At 38.0% G+C, this 24,462-nt stretch overlaps 1 protein-coding gene across 3 annotated transcripts in view; it reads right to left on the bottom strand.

The window, feature by feature from the left end:
- Positions 1-1,657: 1,657 nt before the first annotated feature.
- The window catches only part of rab28 (RAB28, member RAS oncogene family), a 38,690-nt gene continuing 15,885 nt past the window's right edge, over positions 1,658-24,462 (bottom strand). For 2 of the 3 annotated variants that reach the window (XM_017307236.2, XM_008420530.3), the window contains 5 exons: positions 24,265-24,394; positions 9,200-9,303; positions 9,036-9,113; positions 4,106-4,207; positions 1,658-2,975 (listed from right to left, as the gene is read on the bottom strand). In XM_017307236.2, the coding sequence (XP_017162725.1) occupies positions 4,112-4,207; positions 9,036-9,113; positions 9,200-9,303; positions 24,265-24,394 (408 nt within the window). In that variant the 3' untranslated portion in view covers positions 1,658-2,975; positions 4,106-4,111. The remainder of the gene's footprint in view (positions 2,976-4,105; positions 4,208-9,035; positions 9,114-9,199; positions 9,304-24,264; positions 24,395-24,462) is intronic. The other variant, XM_008420531.3, reaches the window with a different exon arrangement.

The raw sequence follows: 24,462 nt of genomic DNA, 5'->3' as shown, positions 1-24,462 counted from the left end.
GCGCTCATTGGCAACGGTCTAGATCCCGTCATCTGCTGCTCACATGACCTCCTCCGGGGGCCTCTTCCTCTTAGATTTTGTTCTCAGCACGAAGTGAAATATTGCAGTGACATCCAGCCTTGAATCTGTTACAAGCTAACAAAGGTTGAGTAATGACAAAGTCTGCACACATTCACCAGCGCTTGCATTGAGGATGGTAAAACTATACCTCTCAAATGAGCATCACTTGCTGTTTCAAGGTTTCTGCAAAGTTTAACAAATTAGTTTTTAAGGCCAAATAAAATATAATTTAAGAGTCATTTCACTGTAATACAAGTCATATAATGAGCAAAGGAAAAATGTGCCTATTCAGTTTTCAATCTATTTCTATAAATACTACAATATTCTGTTGACAGTATATCCTTAATCCTGAAAAGTGATTTTGTTAAAAGGAGTTGTCTAGTGCAATCCTCCATGCCATTAAAGACAGAATAAAAAAACAAACATGGTTTAAAAATTGACAAAGAAGTACTAAATAGAGTGGAATGATTTGCTGGCACATTTAAAGAGACAATCAATCCTTGAATTAAAGGGATGTTTTGATTAGCATCATAGCGTTTAATCTGCCATTCAGCCTATTCAGAAGCAAGAAACATGCCTCTGGTGAGTTCTTCTGCAGTAAATTTGACAAATGAAGGCCTGAAGGAGATTCCATGGGATCATCAAAAAGTTTGCTTTGTTGGTGTGATGTGGACTAAAGCACCAAACTCTGGTCCACCTAAAAATCTGGGTCTCAATTTGGCTGAACTGAATTCTGGTGTGATTCAAATCCATATGTCAATGCAGGCAAACCAGAGGCTGCTCCAAAAGCAGGAAACAAAATATAGCGCAGGGTATTCTGAGCAATTACAACCAAAGCAAATGCATATGTCCATTGCTAGAGGGAGAAGTGGCACGTGGTCTTTTACCAACAATTTAAGTGAAATCCTACAACTAAAACTGGACAGCACTGCATTTTTGTTTATTTTGTAAAGAAAGAAGTTGCGCTCATTGTGTTCTTCAGAGGTTTTCTTGTAATTTCCAGTGGTTTGTGATGCAGTGCCACCACAGGTAAATGGGTGAACAGGGTTTTCCAGCGTTTGGCTCATTTGACACAGAGCAGTGTGAAAATGAAACAAACCAGCTGGAAATGTAATCAAATGTTGCAATCTTGGTACCCAATCAGTGAGAGTCTACCAGACTATCAGGTGTGGACACAGCCTAATGGTTGCTACAAATGACCAAATTCTGCAAAAACTGATGCAGATCATGGAAAGGTGAAGGTTTGGGGGCCAACAAAGCAAGTCCATCAAAAACCCTGGAAGACGAGGAGTCCTACAATATCATCCAGTAATGGGACATGCATCAAAAAAAGAAATGTTATCAAATAAATATGAGTTTTAAAATGACATGAACCAAAAAAAATTTTAAATGTTTTAAGAATGCTCATCATTTCACAACCATCCATACTGTAGGTAGTGGTATTATTTGTAAGATATCATAAATACAAATGATGCAAGCAAGTGATCCTACTCAAGTGTATGCAACTTCAGTGTCTATTAATAAAACCTAACTCTGAAAACTTCAAAACTCACCATATGGAACAGCTTTTGTATTAACAGAGGGACACGAGCATATCTTGTTTTCCATGTTGCAACTTTTTATTTGGAAACAAATCTTTCTTGCTTTATAATGTATATATATCTCTACATTCTCAAGAAGTATGTTTTGTTTACACATTCAGCATTTGCAAGATGTTCTCTGACCACTTAGATGAGTTACTGTACCAATACACAGAAATCAACAATGCAGTTTCAAGTTTCAACAGCATGCTGACGAATAGCATCATGTGGAAGCTGATTGGGAAAGAAGACATTTAAAATTGAACACATTTAAGGGACAGACAAGCTAAAGAACAGGCATTTAAGATAGCAAATTTAAGACCTTATGCGTCATTGTCATTCTCCAACAGGAACATTTATTTTACAACTGAAAGTCCAACAAATAATCTGAAAAAAAGCTTAAATGACTCAGATATACTCAGATATACTCAGATATACTGTTTTAGAATTATCAATGTTTCAACAGCTAACAAAATGAGAGTGGAAATGTAAAATTATATGAAGAGAATTGGATAGAACTACTTTGCTGGTTTTAACTTACTGTTGGATCAGGAGAAAAAAAATATTGAAGAATAAATCTTGGAATGTCTCTAAGTGAAATAACAGCATACTGTTTACACTGAGCAAGCAACCACCTAATTGGCAAACAGTAATTGGAGTTTTATTTCAGTAACAGCAGCATTTTCACTCTGCCTTTCTGGTTTGCAGGTAAACAGCACAGGTAGAAGAAAAGATCTTAATAAAAGTATGAAAGATATTGATTTCACCTCTGCTTGTCCTTTATTTGCAATTTTCAATAAAAAAAACAAACTGAAAATATGTAAAAGCTGAAATATGCAGACTATCAAACTAAAAGCTAACGTAAAAGAAAATGTCTATAACATTGTTTTCAGTTGCTATGTTGCTCCTTTAAATTACCAGCTTCACACTAAGGTATAAATCAGGTAATAGCTTTAAAGGTGTAAAAGAAATTGATAGCTGCACATAAACTTAAAAAACTGAGGTCCCATTTCTTTTTTGGTGAACCACCCAAGAACTAATTCCTGCTAAATATCCGAACTACATGCCAAGGCCTCAGAGCCACGCAGTCTGTACTTCATCCCAGCAATACGACTGACACACAGGAACACAGAAACCTCGCTCCGAAAACTTTCTCATCCAGTTCACTCCAAGTTCTAATACTGTCTGAAGACGATCGATTTTACATCTTATTGTGTGTGTGTGTGTTTGTGCTTGAGAGGATCACTGAAGCACACACATGGAGCTGCGAGGGGTGTTGGCTGTCCTGGCTACGGTGTCCTGACTGTAGTTCACAATGTCCGCCTTCACGACACGCTGTAAAAATGGAAACACAAGCAGCAGCAGGTTAAAAATCTGCTGCAACAATTTCATCAGATACCATTACTAAAGGAATCTAAAAACTGAGAAGTTAAAACCATGAACTTGCACACTTCAAAAGGGAACCTCTCTTTTTCAGCATGACATTAAATCAGACTTAGCGTTTCCTTTTGTGGGCCAGTTAGGGTTACAAAAATTATTTCTATTTTGCGTAATGCCAGAAAAATGTGAGATTATTATATATTTTTTATTTTTAAGTAAAGAAGTGTACATACTGCACATTTTCTTAGTACTTGCTAAATCTGCCTTTTATACAGCATGATTTGGTTATAACATTTGGGCTGACAAAAATCATTATCATAAAAAATGGAAAGAAAAAAAAAACATCTAAAATTTAATTGTCCACCTCTCCATTTACTGGAAAGGTAATGCCTGCCACCTGGCCGGTTCCTTTCGCCAATAAGCAGGAACATTCCAGGTACTGTTTACATATTTGTTTGGTATAGCAGGCTCAACAGCTCAGTAACATCTTCAAGTTCCGTCCTTGATCTGCAGCATCATTTGCATTATCAGATCTGTGCATGTATTTGTTTTAGAAATGCATATTACAGAATGTTCAGCTAGTTAATAAAACTGCTGCATTTTCTTTCTTTTTTTTGCTGCAAAGTAAAACAACTGCACATTTTTCACACAAAGTAATTCCGTAATTTTGAACAGGGATTGTAAAATATAACATTTAATGGGGGTTTTAAATGTGTACAGAGTGATTTACTACAGTTGCTGACTGTGGGAACATATGCAGCATGCAGACATGGTCCGACTCTGAATAAGCATGATCTCAAACTGCTGAGCTGTTTCTTCAACACAAGGCTCAGCATGTAGCCAGAAATTAAAACTCTGGTTGAAACAAAGGTCTGGAGGTACCTGGAAGTTGAAGTTACCATCAAGGCAGGTCAGTAAAATATAATTGAATCACTTGTAACATAATGGCAGAGAGGTAATGAGTAATCAGGTTCTGTTATATTTTTCTAGTGGTCATATATGAACTACAGGGACTAGATTACAAACTACCGACCTACTGTGATCTAGACTGAGTTTAGATCTACTGAGTAACTGAAGTGACATACTTTAAGTTACTGAAGCAAACAGATTTTGCTTTGCTGAGCGTTGTCCTCTCTAATTGGGCCTTCATCATGTGGGTAGTCCACCAGCTCAGCTTTCACAATCCTCTAAGCAGTGGATGAATGCAGAGAAGGAAAGATGGAAAAACAGAAAAATGGCAGCGAGCACAGTACGAAAGAGAAGAATCCATCCATCCATCCATCCATCCATCCATGTATGTCCCTAGTGGGGTCAACACACTAGGGACAAGGGTGTGCTGGTGCCTATCTCCAGCAAACTTTTTGGGCGAGAGGAGAGGTACACCCTGAATAGGTCGCCAGTCTGTCGCACTAATGTACATTGGTTTTAAATTAATAATTATTAAACTAAGATTATTAAACTAATTTAAATTGACTTTAACCAGGATAAAAAAGAACCTCAGATTAGAAACAGGATCTAAAATATATTTGGCTAATCATTTTTAACAAATGTTTGAAACTCAATTGTTATTGATGCTGACAGGTATTACATATGACTTATTTGCTTCTCAATTCACTTTAGTTTTTGGACTGACGCAGGCTGAGTTTTAGGGTCATTATTTTTTTTATTGAAATGAGTATATATCTGATGGCAGTTTTACAGAAGTCAACCCTTTTTTGTGCATGACCACTGGAGATCAGTCCACACTGCTGAATTTCCCGGCTGCTTTTCTGATTAATGAGCCGCCGAAGCCTGGTGTCGGGGTTACTGAGTGATCTGCAGCCTCACTATCTGATCCGGCAGACAGAGAACCAAGACGGAGAGAGCTGCCAGGCAGATATAATACCGTCTGGGGGTTGTGACCCTCATGTTCAGCTCTCTAAACATGACAGCTGATAATGAGGCTTTGCTGGGCCTATAGCTACAACCAGGGCCATGACCTGCTCAAAGCCTCATCTCTGGATGCATGACACAAACATTAAACTCTGGCGTTCTTTAAAAATGCTTATACTTCCTTTTTTTTTTTTTCTTGAAAGAGAAACAATGCACATTCCTTTTTTAATGTGGAATGTGCACCATACATGTTACAGAACATGTATGGCTATTGATTTTATTTCACTCCAGTGTCTCCCAAATAAAACAAAGATCTCAGTGTGCAACAGTTCTTTAGTAAGATTGTCATTTTCTTATTCAGCAATAAGAAATATGTTTTTTATCAATAGTGATCGACTGAAAACACCAAATGCTGCAAGGTCAACAATTCATTCCAACCAGCTGGGCTTCCATAGAAAGACTTTTCATAGCTATTATATAATGAACTGACTTCGAGTGTACTATAATATACCTAGGATCTTACGTACTTGAACTGGTTTTTTGAATCGATAATGGATGCCACCTGGTTGTGTCAAAGTAACTTGGAATAACATTGATTAATTCTATAATGCATAAACATAAGTTAATTGCATTAGTTAAATGTATAAAATTATTTCAAATTGATCAACATTTTAAAAAAGGGTTGAAAATCTAACAACTGGTAAACATATTTCTCTTAACCATAAAACAGATATTTGTAAATTGAACTGGTTTTTGTGGAGATTTTCCTTCTTTACTCTCCTAGCCAGGATATTTGTGTTGTTGCATTGGAAAGACTCCTTGCCTCCTTCATGCTCACAATGGATTACTGAAATTATGCAGAAAATATTCCATGTCCACACTGACAGAACACAACATCTGAAAGTATTTTGTTTTCTAATGTCTGGTGTAAATATGTTAGTACACTTGAAATAAGGCAAATCTAACTCACAAGTAACTTTTCAGTATGGTACAGGAGGATGTTTTAAGTCACTAATTCCTTAAAATCGATTGTAAAAAAGTACTAATTCCACTGGCCGATTTTTCACTTTTAACAAAAGATTTTTTCCATAAGTGAAAAAAATCTGCTAAGAAATCATACGTGATAAGATTTTGTGTTTGTGCAGTGCATCTTTTACACTGCCTAGCAACAATTTCTGACATTTACTGATGAAAGGAAAGATGGACGGGGCTGCACAGTGGCGCAGTTGGTAGAGCTGTTGCCTTGCAGCAAGAAAGTTCTGGGTTCGATTCCCGGCCCGGGTCCTTCAGCATGGAGTTTGTGTGTTCTCCCTGTGCATGCGTGGGTTTTCTCCAGGTACTTTGGTTTCCTCCCACAGTCCAAAAACATGACTGTCAGGTTAATTGGCCTCTCCAAATTGCCCCTAGGTGTGAGTGTGTGTGTGCATGGTTGTTTGTCTCTGTGTTGCCCTGTGACAGACTGGCGACCTGTCCAGGGTGACCCCGCCTCTCGCCCGGAACGTCAGCTGGAGATAGGCACCAGCACCCCTCCCGACCCCACCTAGGGACAAGGGTGTAAAGAAAATGGATGGATGGAGGAAAGATGGACAATAGCTGTCTCTGAATGATAATGTGTGCACATATGTTTTTAAATGTCATTTTCTATGTAACTCTGCTTAATTTCACCCACTCCCCAACCCATCCACCTTTCCCCTTCTTTTATTTTGGTACATTTCTCTAAGTCTAGCAGATACGGAAGTGGTTTCTAGAGTGTTCATTTATAAAAAGTATGATGTTCTACATATGTTTCCTTTTTTTGTCCTAATTTTTTAAGAACTTCTTTTTCAATAAAAAAAAAAAGACCTTGATTAAGATATTCAGTTTGAGGAATCCTCACCTCAAATTGCTGTGGCACATTCATATTTTAGAAATATTTGGCTATAAAAGTAATCTTGACTTAAACTTTATAGTAGTTTATTTGACATGCTCAATTTTTTGGCTCATGTCAGATCATCTCAACCCTTTTCCTCAAGGTGTAAAGTGGATTCAGTCAGTCACCCAGCCTGATTAGTCTGGATTAAAGCACTTTTCTTAACTGACAGAACTATCAAGGGAGGGCTGGGAGAGGAAAGTAGATGGACAGCTCTATTAGTGTGTAGCCATTTTCTGTTAGTCAGCAACCCTGTTGGTGATGGGAGTGGATCTTGGGAATTTGGTCAGTCCTTCTTCTATAAGCTCTCCCTTCTCTGGGGGTCCTGACCTCTCTGTAGCCCCCATGCTCATCAACCACTGCCCAGCCAGTGTGGCTCCAGCCGTTCATATCAGACCCAGGATTAATGCTTCTGGGGGAGGTGGCCTTGTAAATCCTACAGCTAGCGCCATTGGGCACCTTGGGCTGACTGGCAAGCGGAGACCCCGTTTCATCCTAAAACGGTGGGAGATAAGCTAAATAAATCAGACAACCCGCCCTCACCTATTCACCCTTACAACTGCCTACCTTTGACCCCGGACTTCATGCATTAATGCGGTCAGCGTGGTTCTATTTACAGAAGGACCGCGTCAATGGTAGGAAGACCATCACAGAGGAGCAGACGTAACAAACTCATGTTTACACAACAAAAAGCACAAAAAGTCAGGGTGTGGTAACCTTTGATGACCTAACACACTCTCTGTGACCTCCCTTAAGTTCAAGCATAACACAGCATACACAACCCCTTGCTAAAGTATTGATACCCACTTAATTTTTCTACATTTCATCATGTTTTTGCAACAAATCTTAATGTATTTTGAGGGATTTCATAGACCAAAACAAAGTGGTGCATAGTTCGTAAGTTGAAGGAAAATGATGAATGTTTTTCAAATTTCTTGCACAACTTAAATGTGAATTTTATTGAGCCTCTTTTTTACTCTGATACTGTAAAACAAAAGCCAGTGAAACCAACAGGCTTTAAGAACTACACTTAATTAGTAAATAATGCAGTTTGGTGTTATTTATGTGACTGTCTGTATGCAGTTTCCTACTCATTTGTATGGTTGTTATTAAAATTTACTGTCACTTAGAAAATAGATCCATGGAAAACCTAGTTGAATAAAGGAAAATAAAACAAAATATTAATTTTAGTAAGGAAAAACAAACAAAAGTGTACGCTATTCTACGATTAGGTGACTAGGTGCTCCACATCTTATTTAGCAGTATCAGAGTAAAGAAGGATGAATACAAGAGCACAGCAAACCATATTCTTCAGACTTATTTGCAAAGGTTTTTTGGTTGTTTTTTTTTTTTAAACCAGCTATCATTTTTCATTTAACTCCCTTTTATGAACTACTTAGCTTTAATCTATCACCAAGGGTTCCTGGGCAGCAGACCAGGGTGTTTTATAACCTTATGGTCATCCATGAATGTTATTATCGTTTCCCCCAACAAATCAAAAAACAATACAATACTGAAGCTGGTTTTTGATTTCCGAGTGAACTAGAGGGACAATTCACCATTATATGACATCCTGACAAAATTAGGTCCGTTAAAATCTGAAACACTTAGAAGAATCTGGACTAATTATATAATATTAAACACATATTCTTTCAATTGTAGTTTGTGTTCGATGATACATTAATTAATAGCATTCCAAAATGTTGAAAATGTATAGCTTTGTTTGACATTCAAGCCAAGCCCAGTCCAATAACCCAGTCTCCGGTTGAAACCCAAGAATCTAGCGGCTAAAGCACCTTTGATGTAATTGTTCTTTTTAATTTCTGAATGAGTGTGTTTGTCAGTAACTCAAAAAGCAAATGATCACTGTGTTAGAAAAAATATTTTTAAATGATAAAAATCATGAAAAGCCCTTTATATTTTAGAAATCTGGTTTTTCATACTCACACATGCCTGAAAAATGATATAAAATTCAATACTTTTAAGGACTAGTAGGATCCTTGATCACACAAAATCTTAATGAAGTCCAGTTTGTGGTTGTACCGTCACAATATGTACCAAAGTACATATTGTGACTTCATTAAGTCACAATATGTACTTAATGAAGTACATATTGTACTTCATATGTGCATAAGCAAATACATGCTTATGCAATGTATTCAAGTACAAGACATATTTGGAAAAAGAATGAACAGATTTGGTGAATTACTCAGGAGTAAATGCTAATGGCTCACCTGGGACTGCTCTATTTCTGCTTTATTTAGCTTGATACCAAGAATTTCAGCTGCTACTCGCTGGAAACACAGATAAACCTGGAGAAAGACAAAAATAAAAATAAAACATACAAACTTTACTAAAAAAAAACACTGAGCATGACTCAAAGGACGGTTTTACAAACCGAGTCCCCCGTCTTGGCCGATACAAACTGACTGATGAGGCCGTTCTCCTGGCACAGGCGCTGGTGTTTGTCTGCCTTTATGGTCCTCATGTGCTCCAGGTCGACTGCAGAGAAAAGACGCCCTAATGTGAGAAATCTTACAGAAGATGGATGGATGGATTTATATAGTAGTTATAGAGCACTCTCACCGGGTTCACCGTAACATATCAGAACATAAACAGAAAGGATAACTGTTTACACATGAGTTAAGATGGAAGACGTCTGCCTAGTGTACAGAGGTAGTACACATAAAGTCACTGCAAAACAAAACACATTCCAATAGTTATGTTCAACCCAAGTCATCTTCTGTAGAGGGCTTTGAAATTATTTATGGCAGAAATTTCAGAAAGGGAATGAAAAACTTTGTGGCCCAGAGCTCCCATTCCCAGCTGGTGTTAAAGCTTGATGTGACACATTCCTTGGTGTAAGTTTAGCACGGTTCTACCCTAAAGCCATGAACTTCTTTTTGACCCGAGAAAGAAAAAGCAGCCCATCTGTGGAGAAAAACATAAGGAACAATGCATGAATGACCAAAGACTTGAGGCTACACTCATATTGAGAGAGTAGATAGAGAAAAGAGTTTGACTTATGACCGTCCTGGGCTTTTAAGGTGGGCGCAAGGATCCAAGAGCTGAGACCATTACCTACACACTGATCCAGTGAGAAGGCATAATGACAGCATCCTTTATAGTTATTGTCAAGATATTCCTGTGTCTTTAACTTCTGTGCAGTGACACCGAGAGCTTTCCTCCTCTTTCTCCCCTCACTAAGGGGGTCATGCAGGGGTCGATAAGGAAGGTCACCCGGGGGTCCTGCAGTTGAAAGCAATAGCTTCGCTCTTTATTTCTGGCTTTGTGCAGGGAGGTGGCCACGCCCGGTGTCTGGTGCATACATGTCTGTGTTACCTGGAGGAGGTCAGGCTACTGTAAGGTGTTGCATTTCTCTCGCCCAGGCTCTGAGTTTTAGTCTTTGTGTGAGGTTTCATTGAAGTTGTCAAGGATTTAGCCCGTTCTCATGCCCCTCAGAGTTTTTGTGAATATGTGTATGAGAAGATGGTGGGAATAAAGATAAACTCAGAAGGGTAGTTGATGCAAGGCAAGAAATGTAAGCTCTGCAATAATTTCATAATAATGTCTTTGTCAAAGTCAAATAATCTATGAAGAACAATTTTGCCCATGAAACCTTTCTGATAACTACTCAATGTGACTGTTTAGTTGTGAATAAACATTGCTGCCTCTCACAGCAGGTTATCAATTCTAGTCATTGTCAGAGGAGATACCCAGCATATAACAAGAAGTAAACGGTGTTGATCCTTTGGATCCTGTGCACTTGGGAAGAGTTATTCATCATTTGTCGCAGTCAGATTAACCGACATTAACAGTCTGTGAGCTAGGGAAGACCATCATTGTTGGGTAAATGGAGTAGTGTTTGTAAATTCAACCCACAAAAGTGAGCATCGATGGGAAGAGCTAAGCTGCAGAGAAATTGTGAAACTAGTACTTCATCTGATTTTATAAAACATCCAGAAAAGATTTTATATTTTACACTCACATGCTATGGTAAAAGAGAAGAAAACACAGGAGATAATTCTGCAAAATAATAATTAAGAGAACATTTTAAATTAAATTTGACATTGTCTTGTGTGAAGTGTTTCAGGCAAAGAGCTTAGAAAATACAGTTTTATTAGGATTAGCGTTTTTATTAGATATCAACAGTTTTATACCAACAATTTTGTTCTGCATAAAAATGTACAACTTTAAAAGAAAAAGTAGCTCAATAGATTATATTTTGTAGAATAGTAGAAAGTTGAATATGTAGCTCTAGAACGAGAATAAAGTTACTGTTCAGGAGCGAGTTATTGTAAAAAGGTACATGTTCAAAGTTACATTTCTCCAAACCTTTGTGAATTATTAATCTTGTACATGGTGAGATTTATTTGTCAAAATACTGTTTATCTTGATGGACAAGTTAACTAGACTATCATCAAGAGTCTGTAAATGGTAAGGATCACAACCAATAAACATTTATGTAGCTCCAATTAGTCAGAGAATAATATCTACTTTTGTACGTAAAATGTTTTCTACATCGTGGTCTGTGTAAACTGAATACAAGGCTAATCCTAGAGTTTTAGTGTTTTACTCCATTTTTCTCCCTAATGTACCCTTCTCTACTTATCAGGTCAAAACAATCTTCCTCCAATGATCTGGTTTCCCTCCGTTTCTGTCAAACTGTACATCAGCTTAACAACCTCTAGGAAGTGACTGCAAACACGAAATAAACTGTTTAGGCCTCCGAGCGAATAGAGATAGTAGAGAGGATCATCACTCGTCATGAGCGATTGCCCTCCCTCTCTCTGGTCACCATCAGTGTTTATTTAAACGGTCTTTCTGTGGTTGGGCTGAATTACCAGACAACGGTTAGAGATTAATATCTGCTGGATGAATTAGGCTTTTACCGTAAATAATTAGTTTGTTATAGCAGCGACCTACTAAATGAGGGTAAGACCAAATGAGAGGAAAATATCTCCTCCACCAGTTAGTCTAATGTTGATCTCAGCTGAGCTCCTTCATGGAAAGAATCCACTCTCTGGCAGAGCCGATTATCCTGAAACCCGGCAGACACAGATACAGGTTTTTATGTCTGTTGAATTTTAGAAAATGAAGAGGATTCATAACCTGATTACTACTGATCCGAATAATCAGACAAAGACAAAGCAATCTATTGTCTCTTTCATTTTGATCATGTAGAAAAAGAGACAAGAGGATCATATTTGTAGCAATATTTTTACTAAAACCCATACATAGATAACACCAAGTTTTTGATAGGTACGCTAAAAATTATTTTGGAAAATTATTTTTATTCAACAAAGAAGTTTCTTTCTGATAGGAAATGAGACACGCCTATGTCAAAAGATAATAAACAAGGTCCAAGATGCATTAAGATGTGTCTTATATTTAATTTTAATTGAGGTTGGAAAGCCTCCTGTCTTTGCCACTTCGAAATATTAATATTACTTCAAATCACAAGAAATATGTTGGTCAAATTAAAAGATTACTTTAAACTTAAGCCTGCCAAGGGCATGAATTATGTTGGGCATGCACAACTGTAAGTAGATGAAAAACAGTAAATAACAAATCTAAATATCCAGTGTCAATGACATTAGTTTTACTTTTATTGTCAAGCAACCGTCATCCTGAGGTGAGTCAGTCTTCATTAGGTCACAAAGAGTGATTGCATTGCATGAGATTAATATGCAAGCTGCAGATGAACTTGAAGCATACATGAATGGTATACATAGTATACACATGAGAGCTGTGGGGCTAATGCTACAGGCTCTCTCTTTGAAACTGTATGATGGAGACATAAAGCCTAAAAAAATTATGATTGCAATATCACTATTCAGTCTGCTACAGCTGATGATAATATCTGACTAAGCTATTACCCACTACACTGTGCTGGAAGAAATATTTCAGTCCAGTCATCAAATATTGCAAAGCTCCATTTACTCTCCACTTATAATATAATGAAAAATGTTTTGGGGACAGTTATATAAATCTAGCATTTTATTGTTAAGATGTAAAAACTACTGTTATCAGCAGCCCATCAAAGTCTTATTTATCATTTTTAATCTAGGCCTTCATAAGGTCTATGTTACTCTGATAATTGTCTGGTTTAGAGCCATCTTCAGCTGATCAGATAAATTAGCATGAAAGTTTGGCACCAAGTTTGGCATACTGTGTTTTTAAATCAAAAAAACATTGACAGATCCAGCTTTAGTAAAACTACCAGATAATAGGTTAACATTGGCTAACCAAGCTGAAATCATGGAGTGAATTGGACTAGATTGTGAAATCCTTAGTGTGTTATTCAAAAGCACTCTGTGATAACAGAAACACCTACTCACTGTTCTGCTCAGTTGGCTGCTGGGGAGCAATTGGAACAGTTTATTCAGTGAGCAACAGCCAGAGAATAAGCTTGAAATAACACAGTTAATTGCCGACAGCCCAGTTTTAAACCAAACAGCAGTTGGTGCGTTAGGGAGTTATGAGGACTTAAGGTGGAATGTATGAAGTGTGTGTGCCCCTATGTGTTTGTGTGCGTTAGTAATGGCTAGTTGTGAGTGTGCAGTCAGTCTCGAGGCTCTACAGGGTCATATCCCATTAAGTGAAAGTTACAAGGTTGAGCTTAATCAACCCCAGGGGAGACCCTATCACTTCCAACATTACCTCACACTATGCCTTTAAAACCCTGTTGCCTCAGTTTCCCAAAAATATCAACCATGAATCTATAGGCAAGGATAATCAACTTTAATACAGACCTTAATGGAAAGACTTACAATGTTGCAGTCCAATTCTTCACTTAAATCTTCATGGACCATTGACTTTAAAAACATCTCTTGACAAATCTCCAGTTCTGCAGTTTAATATGGCACAGTGAACCTTAAGGGCAGCATTAACCATTAAGTGGTTGTTAAAGGTTAAAAGAGCTGTATAGTTCTTGTATAGAATTATTAGATGTTCCAAATATGCAAAGAACATTGTTCGGAGAATTTTCTAGACTTAATAAGCATTTCACTACATGGTATTATTTTTTTTCAAGACAGATTTTAATGATAGGATATATTCCTTAGTGGTGCTTGGAACTAGGAATGGAATGGTCACCAGTATCAAGGTATATCAAGGCCTCAACAACTCCAGTTTTTAAAAGGCTGAAACTTTCTATCATACCATTTGTACAGTTCAAAGTTCCTTTAATGAAATGTCTAGGAAAGTGCCAGAGACACTGAAGTATTCCTCAGCCGTTTGGGGCATAGAGTAACACAGCACTGTCCTGCCTCACTTGCTACTGCTAGGTACCATTTAGCTTATAATAACAAGATTGAGACCCTTGCTCCTTACTATAAAAAACAACAACAAATCTGCCTGTCTGATTATATCTATTGTCACAAAGAACAGTGTTGGAACTAAAGGTGCTTTAATGAAGATATAGGTGTTTTTATACCAAATCAGCCAGGTTACAAGCTGCATGTTTTGTAATAAATGTTTTTTTTTCCTATGAAGAAACCTTCAAACAAAAATAAGGACCAAGATTTGTTCGATCAATGCTGTGCTTACCTGTAATAATGTGCTTTATTCAGGTTACTGTTTATTTGTGGCTGTTTTAAGACTACTATACTGTTAATAAATATAAATAAAATCAACTGGTATTTCTGGAACTATTTACCTATCACCTTTATTGTACTGCAATATGGTTTTAAAATAAAATCAAAAGAACAGTTATTATATTTGGCATTTACATGTTGAATATTAAGGCTTTTATATAAATAAATAAAAAATATTGGGACTATTTTATTTATTCACTCTATTCCCTCATGCAGGAGTTGCCACTTGAACCTATTTTGTACGTTATGGTGTCTTATGCCATTTTCATTTTTCCAATTCCTGTCACACCTAATAAATTACAAATTATGCTTTTCAAAACTAAACCACAATAAAATTGTCTTGGATATTTTTAGGGGGAAAAAAATTCAATTAGACTAGTCTATCAGAAAGTTTGTTTGTTGCATGAACAGACAAACAACAAGCATACTATAAAAAACCTATGAACACTATACATTAAAACATAAATATAAACAACTAAAAGTACAAGGTATGCAGTCGAATGCACAATATGCCCCAAATATAAATAATTGCCGAAAGGACTTTTAGAGTTGAAAACAAAACTTTGCTGCAAGAAATCGACTTTCCAAAACATATAGTCAGCAGTACAGCCAGAGGTCTTTTTTTGTACAGTGTAATGGCTGAAGAGGAAAACATTTCCATTTGCTACAGCTGTGGAATTGGAAATGTGCTTCTCGGTTCATCCAGTGTGAAAAGAGCAGTCAGGGTTATCCATGATGAATAACCTTAACTGAATAATTAATCCAGAAATTTCAGAAGAAATTCTCCATCCCCTTGCAACACTAAAAGTATGTTGTTTTAAATTATTTTTAATCATACCATGAGAATATAAAATCATTCACTCAAAGTAAAACGTGATGCAAAACACCTAAAATCAAAAGATTTTGTTAATACAACAGACTAAAGAAGTTCTATGTCTGTATGCATTTTAAGAGCCATTAGTGGAACATAAAGTAACTAACTTTGCAATTACACATTCAGTCGCATAAGTTTCTTAAATTTCACCACATACTTCAATACATTTTATAAAGCCACAAAACGTAACAATGAGTACATGGTCACTTAGGATGTTAAGTAACCCACACTCGTATATAACTGCAGGGGTCTGAAAGAAGCAAGAGTCATTTTTCCTCATGTAAGATTAATTGTAAGCGGCATTTTATTCAGTCAATAAACTTTCTGGTAGAAGATACAGGAAAATGCTTAACAGTTTAAAAAGTCAGTAAAAGTATAATAAATCATCCTGATGTGATGTGTGATTGAATTAGACGCTGATTTAACTTTCACAGCACATGCGGCTAATAAAACAAAATAACTGCTGGATTTTATGTGAAGCATTTAAATGACTGAGTCCAACATGACTCAAAGAGAGCTCTTAAAACTGTGGTTTTTATACCCAGAGCAGAATGATGCTGAACATATAATACATGCAACATAATGCAAAAAATGGCAACTTTTTTCCCCCTTCTGAAAATTACACACTGGTGCTTATTTTCTCATTTGAGAAATGAAGTGAAATTACGAGAAGTTTCACTGATTTCTTCAGACTAAGGACCTTTTCAGAAATCAAATAAGAGTCCATTTCATTAGAATGCAACAGTGTAGGTATTGTCTAAAGTTTGTTTTTAAAATGCTGGAACACTTAATTTACTGCAGGAGAATCTGAAACTTACTGTAGTATAGCCCGAACAGCCAGTTATAGAAGAGGAAAGTAAAATTAGAGCAGAAATGTCCCTGCCCAATGTGGTAACAATTTTTCTCTGACTTCAGACATTGTCTTACTTAATCTAAACTCGCAGCAGAATTATTAGAAATAATAATCAGTATGTTTAAGTGTGAAGGTAAGTTGATAATATTATCTTGGCTTTTCTGAATGAGTACAGACAGATGAAGTGCTGTTAGTTAGGCTGGGTGTTGTCGAGGAGAGCGAGGCCCGTGCAGGAGTCCTCGGGGGGTTCCTGACAGAGACAGAGCACTCTTTGTGCAGCAGTGCCCCTGCCCCGGTGGCCTGAAACGGGCCAGCACCGTCGCGGGACTTGCTTTTCTCTAGGTCAGAAGTGTTCTGTCGACAGTTCATTGATCACAGATCATCTCGTCATTCGATCGCTGCTCGCCAAATGATGTGTGGACACAAACACGCGTGCAAACACATGCACATGAATTCACACTTTAAAGCATAATCAGATACTTCACAGCGGCTATTAAAACAATGCGGTCTTCCTCCCCGGTGAGGGAATGTATAGCAAAGCGTCCAGTGGTAGCTTTGCAGGCGGAGAGCAAGCTGGAGTGCCGGGCTGTCACTGGTATAGTAAAACATGGGGCCAAGGGCCTCGCAGGCTGGGTTAACGGGCTCCAAGGACTCATGAAAAGTGAACAAAAAGCCCAGTTCTGAGCCGACCGCACAAGACGCAGCCCGGGGTTTCACTGGCCATGTCCTCTGCTCTCTCCTGTTGCTGTTAAACTAAGTGGACTTTTATGGGAGAGCAGTAACGGTTGCCTCTGTGAGCCGGCACCATAACTATAATAATTATACAGGGCATGGGAAGGTTTTCAAGATTATATGCATCTCATCTCCATACATCTATCTGTGATTATGAAGTCTCCACATGGACATCGATGCGTTAGACTGGCCACAGATGTCTCTGCAGCAAACCCTAATGTGGAAAGCGTTCAGATCACATCTGCCTGAATAAACAGCTTCAAAGTTAAAATATGAAGCAGAATCTAGTTTCAAAGATATGATGTCATATTTAAAATCATGAAGCACTAGCAAATATAGCAACAAAAAAAAAAACTGGAATACCTCTGTTGCTTTTTCGCATACATGTATAATATATGCCTGTGGATTCACATCAATCAGTTATTTGCCCAGTCCTGTGTCAGCACGGGCCCTTCCAGGAATTCCTCCATATCAATGTTGTGAAGCAGTGAAGAAATAAAGTATAGGCTGAGTGTGATGAGGGTTCCAGGCTGCACTTCGGTCAGGTGGCTAAGCTGTGCTGTGCAATTCAAATGGCCCATGACTTACCACACAAGAAGCTATTCGAAGACTGATCATCTACTGCATGTGCAACAATATTTGCTTTATGGTTGGCTAGAATGAATGAGGACTTTCCATGTTTCAACAGGCGTAAGAATCAAGAGACGAATGCAGGGTCAAAAAATTTTTACAATTAAATCCCAGCATTGACATTATTGTGCATGGACAAACAGAGCAGAGCTGTAAATGAGAAAAACTGCCAATACATTGTCAATCCCTCATAATCCCAAAAATAGAACCAATGTCTTAATTAATGATGAGTACAAGTCTCTGCAGTAGTGATTTTACACTGATTTATAACCCACAGCGTAATGCAGCTTTAATTCTTTATTCATCTCTCTCCATCTTGTAACCCGAATCCCCATTTCCCATCTTTTCCAGATTTGCAGACAGACAGCAGCCTACAGTCAGTGCGGTTAGCAAGAAAATTTGATACACACATTCAGTATGACCCTTTACCTTAAATAAAATGTGAAGAGAAACAGGAAAGATTGGATTTGCTGTAAACTGTAAACATTCCAGGTCTCTACCCAACCATACACTACGCCTTACTGGGTCTATATGCTGTATATATAATGTTTTACAGCGTCGAACCTGTGGTCTTGCTGCCCACAGAGCAAAACAGACACTGCTGACGTGTTCATCCCTCCTATCTGGAGTGGGGGGGTTGGTGGGTATGAGTACTGGGCTTTTGTCCCACCACATGTCTATTGTGGCTAAACCTTTCCCCTGGGGGCAATTAGGACCTTTTAGTTTGTTGTAAGAGGACCTAAGTACGAGTGGGTTGAGCCAGAAAAAACATTTTTGAGCTAAACCAAAAACAGAAGTGCATTGAGCTCCTCTGCACTCCTGGACTTCTGAGCATCTCTCTATTAAGAAATGTGCAGGCCTACACTGAACAGACAGGAACTGTGGCAGCTTTACAGGGGCAAAGAGGTGACAGGGTAGGGAGAGCTAGGGAGAGGGGTGGGCTTCAAATCCACCAAAGGCCAAGCCAAGAGGACAAACAACTCAAGACTGACAATGTTGTTGGGCAAAGACATGCTTGGTGAGAAATGTGGAGTTAGAGGATATCCATGTTTTACTTGAACTTCCACACAGCTGAACAGAAACCTGGGGCAAGAGAAGTGCAACGGGCAACGGTATGCTGTGAGATCTGCCTTAGCATGTAGAAAACAAACACATGCATGTTGTTTAACACAACAGAGAAACAGAGCAATGAAAAGACATTACTGTAAGCAGAGGCGGCAACAACTGAGGTGTTAGTCCACCCCTGTGAGAGATAAGCATAAAGAGTGGGTAGAAGCGCGTGATTGAAAGAGTCTGTGTTTGCACAAGGATGAAAATGAATGCGCAAGTGTGTTCTTAGAGATGATGACAGATAGAAGCTTGAGGAAGAAAAGAAACTACAAGAGCAAAAGAAAAAGGAAGGTAAGCCATCTTTAAGGGTGCATATTCTCTCAGCGCCAAGTCCTTATCTCTCAGATAGCATTTCCCATGGCAGGCCTGAGTGAATCGCCAGTGAACAGTGATGGAACCACAGAGCAAAAAAAAACATGAGTGATGAGGAGGGGTTAAGAGAACTGAACCCATTTAAGTCACCCAAATAAGGACTGTGCAAGCCTGTGATAGATGCTCCAGAGTTCCTGAGGGAAAGAGAGCATGGCAGTGGGAATGGTGATGGGTGGGGAGTGAGCCAGGGGTCCTGCGATTGCCACTTAATGAAAACAAATTGGGCTGACAAAGGACACAGGCTTAATGTCCAAAAAGAAATATGTAAACTAAGTTTGAGCAGTCATGTAACCACTTCGAAGTAATACTCAACCTTTTAAACAAAGGTATGCTACATAAGTAAGAGAAATATGCTAGATATAAATGCATGTTTATATTTAGAGTTCCAATGATAACTACATTTTCCATGTGTTTTTATAGTCATAATCTGACTGAATAGGCAGTCAAAAATAAGCAGAATGCTTTTGACATGAAGAGTGACAGAATCCAACTTTTTGGAAATTTTGTAAAAAAAATAAAAATAAATAAATAAATAAATAAATAAATAAATAAATAAATAAATAAATAAAAACTACACCACAGTTCCCCTGTATATATTAATCCAGTTTCTGAAAAGTACACTTAGATTTGAGAAGTTCCAGATTCAAAGTTGATCAAAATTTCCTAATAAAATTCCTACAGTTTTAAGCTCATTCAATCAGATTCCAGAGAGATTGATGTTTCTGTGTTCCCCCTGACTTTATGTGGGATAGAAAGACTTTCCCCCACCTGATACTGTGCATTGCCAGTCAGTAGGCTGAAATAAGGCTACAAGATAGTTTCAGGTGAATATACAATATTATCTTGGCATACTTCTGTTTCTCTATGTATCAACATCCATCCATCCATCCATCCATCCATCCATCCATCCATCCATCCATCCATCCATCCATCCATCCATCCATCCATCCATCCATCCATTTATCCATCCATCCATTTATCCATCCATCCATCCATCCATCCATCCATCCATTTTCTTTACACCCTTGTCCCTTAGTGGGGTCGGGAGGGTTGCTGGTGCCTATCTCCAGCCAACGTTCCGGGCAAGAGGCGGGGTCACGCTGGACAGGTCGCCAGTCTGTCGCAGGGCATGTATCAACAAAATAAAATGCTAAATATATCTTATCCATTCAAGTAGCAACAGGAATAATTGTTGCTAGTCTATTTTAAATAAAAACTTTAATGATATTACAGTTTTGTTTTTAATTTCTGGATAAGTACTGTAATCCTAAGTATTTTTTTACAGTACATTAAAAAACATTACAGTGGTCTATGCCTACTTGACTATAAAGTTCTTGTGTATCATATGGAGTTGCATGAAGCAGCACTGTAAGCACATTTGTAGTATGTTTGGATAAACTGAGCACTCTTCCATTACTAATGTGTTCTCAGAAACTTCACAAGTGTCTTTTTACCAAAGCGTGTGTGAACGTTTTGATGCATGTGCATAAATAATGGTGTCCACACACATGTTCCCTCAGAAATCTGCTTCAGTCTGAATTGTTACAAGTGGTGCCGTTATTTAACAAAAGACTCAAGCCAGCATTTAGAGGCAAGAATGACACTGATGATTTAGTTACTCGAAATGATTTACAAAAACCAGATTGCAGTCAGTTATTCTGGAAATGTATTTGTTATCAGCTAGCAGAGGTAATGCCAGTAATAAAACACCATGGTGTAATACCCCTTAAAATGCCCCATAAAAAACTCCAGAAAACGCTCAAACACATAAAACTATGTATTTTTACTTGTTCATTAAGTCTCACTAAGAGGATACCATCTACAATCAATGTTTTCCTTACGTTTAACTCATTGAAAAGCCTATAAAAACAGCCTGAGTGGTTTAAACACCACAATCTCCCCAGATAGGAGCCCTCACAGAGACATAAATCTGAAGTGTTTTGCTAAGCTCCTTGTTATGGCTGTACTTCTATTTCAGCAGTCACAAACATGTTGCCTCTCTCTGTGCAACATCATGGGAACCATCTGAAATCTAAACTTTGCTTGAAAAAGAATGTGGTGTATTCATTTGCCCAACTTACTGCTAATGTCTGCCAAGGATAGAAGTTGGAGGCAGAGCAAAGCTACAATTCTTGGAGAATAAAAACTCAGACGCAGAAGCGAGAAAAGAAATTGGAGAGCGTACATTGTGAATAAAATAGAAGAAGTCAACATGAAATAGCCTCATTGCCTGTGCCTTACTGATTTTAATTCTTGAGTCCACAATTAGACTTTACCGGTTTGCAAGTCTTTTAGGGTATCTGTACCAATTTGCACATGTAAAGGCTAAAAATGTTTGCCCATTTGTTAAACAACTTTAGTTCACAGCCCTCCAGTCTGACTGCGCTTAGGTTGCACGATAGATTAGGAAGAAATCATCATGTGTGCAGTATTCATAACACAAAGGACTGTTTAAAGTGCAGAAATTGTTGGTTAATACATTCCAGGTGTTATAAACTTGAATTTTACATGGCAATGCTATATGTAGGCAATATGTAGGCAGATTACTGTGGTCTCACATACTCTTCATCTCCCACTCTTTAGCGTTTTACAGGTACTGAGATCAATTTACATTTACCACCATTTATCTTATGCCAACTCTGACAAGCAAAAGAAACGTGTTAATCCTTGTTAATGAAATGCATTCCCACACAATGATGCTACCACCACCATGTTTCACTGTGGAGACAGCACATTCTGGGATTGTGGTTTAAGCTTCAGCTTTAGTCTAATTTAGTTTTATTTTAAGTTTAGCTGTATTTTTAGTTTATGTTATCTTGTGCCTCTAACAGTAGCAGTATGGTCCAGAAGATTGTCAATAGATCTTCATTAGTGTTTCTCATTTTTGTTCTTTTTGTTTGCAATGTCTGGTGTTTTTTTATATGCTGTGGAGAAAATTGTTAAATCTTGATCTCATAAGCTTATTCTTTTTCAAAATGTTTCTTGTGTCCCTATATGGCTTTGGGAAAACATTCCAAACATGTCTGATATTTGTTTGCAAACAACTATGAAAATTCTGCATTTCCTTCCACTTCACAGTTATGCCCTACTGTTGGTCTATCCCTGTAAAATTATTCAAGTTTGTGGTTTGTGAAAAAATGTTAATTTCAAGTCATCACATACATCACAAGACACTGTGTCAAACTTCAAGATCCCTGAAAAATGACAAAAGTCTTTGGCAGGGTTCATAGCTTCGTGTAGTCTTGTAAAATAACTGATTATTCCTGAAGGGGCAATCTGCGTGTGGTTTTGTTTTTCTTTTTTCAGCCTTTAGGAACAGAAAAAAACAAACATGGACCATGAGCAGTGCCGTAGCCATTAGGGTGAGAGCGTAAATGTAGGTTGGAAGCTACAGAGCCTGACAAAGTGATGGGACTACCTAAATATTACAGTATGCACACTTAACCCACACATCTAAAATCTAGCCTAAATACAGAGGCGCCCAGAGCTTAAGCCAGGGTATCCGAAGTTGCAACGGATGTGAAGACAAGAGAATCTGCTCCAGACAGCTGAATTAAAGCATGACCTATGGTCCCTGTTGAGTAACATTAGGGAGCTTTCAGTGTGCAGGCACCGCTCTGTTGACTGTTCATCATTGCTCGGGAAAGTGGACAGTTGCCATTACACGCACACACACAAACGCCTTAACTTTACAATAACACAGCGGCAGCCGTGACTCCACATTTGTCAAGAGGATGTTTAAAACGAGTCTTCATTATTGGTCTTCATTTTGGAGATGGAGGAGAAGGCGTGCAGACTGATAGGAGAAGAATCATCTGGTTAACATCGAGTTCCTCACCTTAAGCGACTACGTGGGACGGGATAGGAGGGGTGGGGGGTGTCGGGGTCGAGCAGACGGGTACCAACTAGGAGGGAAAGAGCTGCTGATAAGCGGTAACCTGGGTCTGTTGGCTGAGGGATATTAAATCATAGTCAGTCACTCCCATGAGTTCACAAACACCAGCATTCCCATTGCTCTAAAACTCTCTTATCACACCAATCAGTTATCTGGATGCTCCAACAAACACATCTGCTACCATCAAAACACTCACTCCTCCACATGCAAACACACACATGCAAAAAATATGCATCAGAAAGAAATTCATCCAGACAAGCTCAGCCTAACAAATCGGACCTAATTTTAGTCATAACTAATTGAAATATTTTTTTTATAAACAAAATGAAGCAGTTTTTAAAGTGAAGCATTGAACTTACAGTGTCTTGTAAAAGTACTGAAATCCCTTGAACGTTAATGTCTTTCTTGAGGGGCTTTTTTATGACAGATAAGACAAATTAGTGCATAATTGAAAAGTTGAAGGAAAGCTGCACACAGTTTTGAAATATTTTCCAAAGTAAAAGTCAGAATTTTTTTAAAGGTTTTATTAGCTTAAAACTATTTTATATAATTAGAGTTGCATGTCACTACCAGATACCATGGCTCAGGCTCGGTCAGATTGAGTGGAGAAAAAAATCAATTTTCAGGTCCTTCCATAAAGTCTGAGTTAGATTTAGGTTTGGACTTTGGGCAAATCTTTCATTGTAGCTTTACGCTCAGAGCCACCATTCTATTGAGAGGTGAACTTCTGGCACACTCTCGTCTTTTGCAGCTTCTGTTTTTTTCCAGGATTTCACTGCATGCAACTCCATCCACCTTTCGATCAGCTCTGGCCAGTTTTCCTGTTCTTGCTGCAAAATAGACTCGTCTTAGCATGACGCTGCTATCACTCCATGGATGAAATTCTATGTCCAAGGGTTTTCTCCAGAGTTACAATAGGCCACCTTTTGGCCACTTCACTGATCACTCCTTGTCAGTTTAGGTAGACAGCCATGTCTTCACAGACGTGAAGTCTCCCCATAATTTTTCAGTTTTTGGAAGGTTGATTGAACAGTCCTTCATAAGATTTCCAAAGCTTAGAATATATTTTTTTAAAACCTCACCTACTTCCTTCCTAAGCAGTGTGGTTTTATGAGAATGTTTGTCAGCCAACGTTCTCTAGGAAACCTCTGAGGCCTTCAAAGAATAGCTGATAGGTGACTTCAAGGCTTTCAGGTTAAAGTACAGGAGAGTGAACGTAAAAACAAAATTATATAAAATCATTATTTTTTCCTTACACTTCCCAATAATTCTTTACTTCATTTTGATCCATAACATAAAATGTAATTAAAATACATTGAAGTTTGTGATTGCAACATGACAAACAGGGGTATAAATACTTTTACAAGACATTGTGTCTGTAGGTGAATGTTATACTTACTTTTGTTGCCCACCAAGAAGACAACAGGCTGGATATCAGATTCTTCATTTGCCTTCTTCACCATGCTGAACCAATCCTCCAGGTTCTCAAAGCTCTGGTAGTTTGTGATGTCGTATACTAAAAGAACACCCTGTACCGGAAAAGGAAAAAAATATTAGTTTTTGATTCGACAAACATGCATTAAATTATGGCAAAAAG

The sequence above is a fragment of the Poecilia reticulata genome, chromosome 10, assembly GCF_904066995.2.
Source record: "Poecilia reticulata chromosome 10, P_reticulata-male-v2, whole genome shotgun sequence".
Taxonomy (NCBI): domain Eukaryota; kingdom Metazoa; phylum Chordata; class Actinopteri; order Cyprinodontiformes; family Poeciliidae; genus Poecilia; species Poecilia reticulata.
Note: the sequence above shows the minus strand (reverse complement) of the source record. Positions and strands in the feature narration are given on the sequence as shown.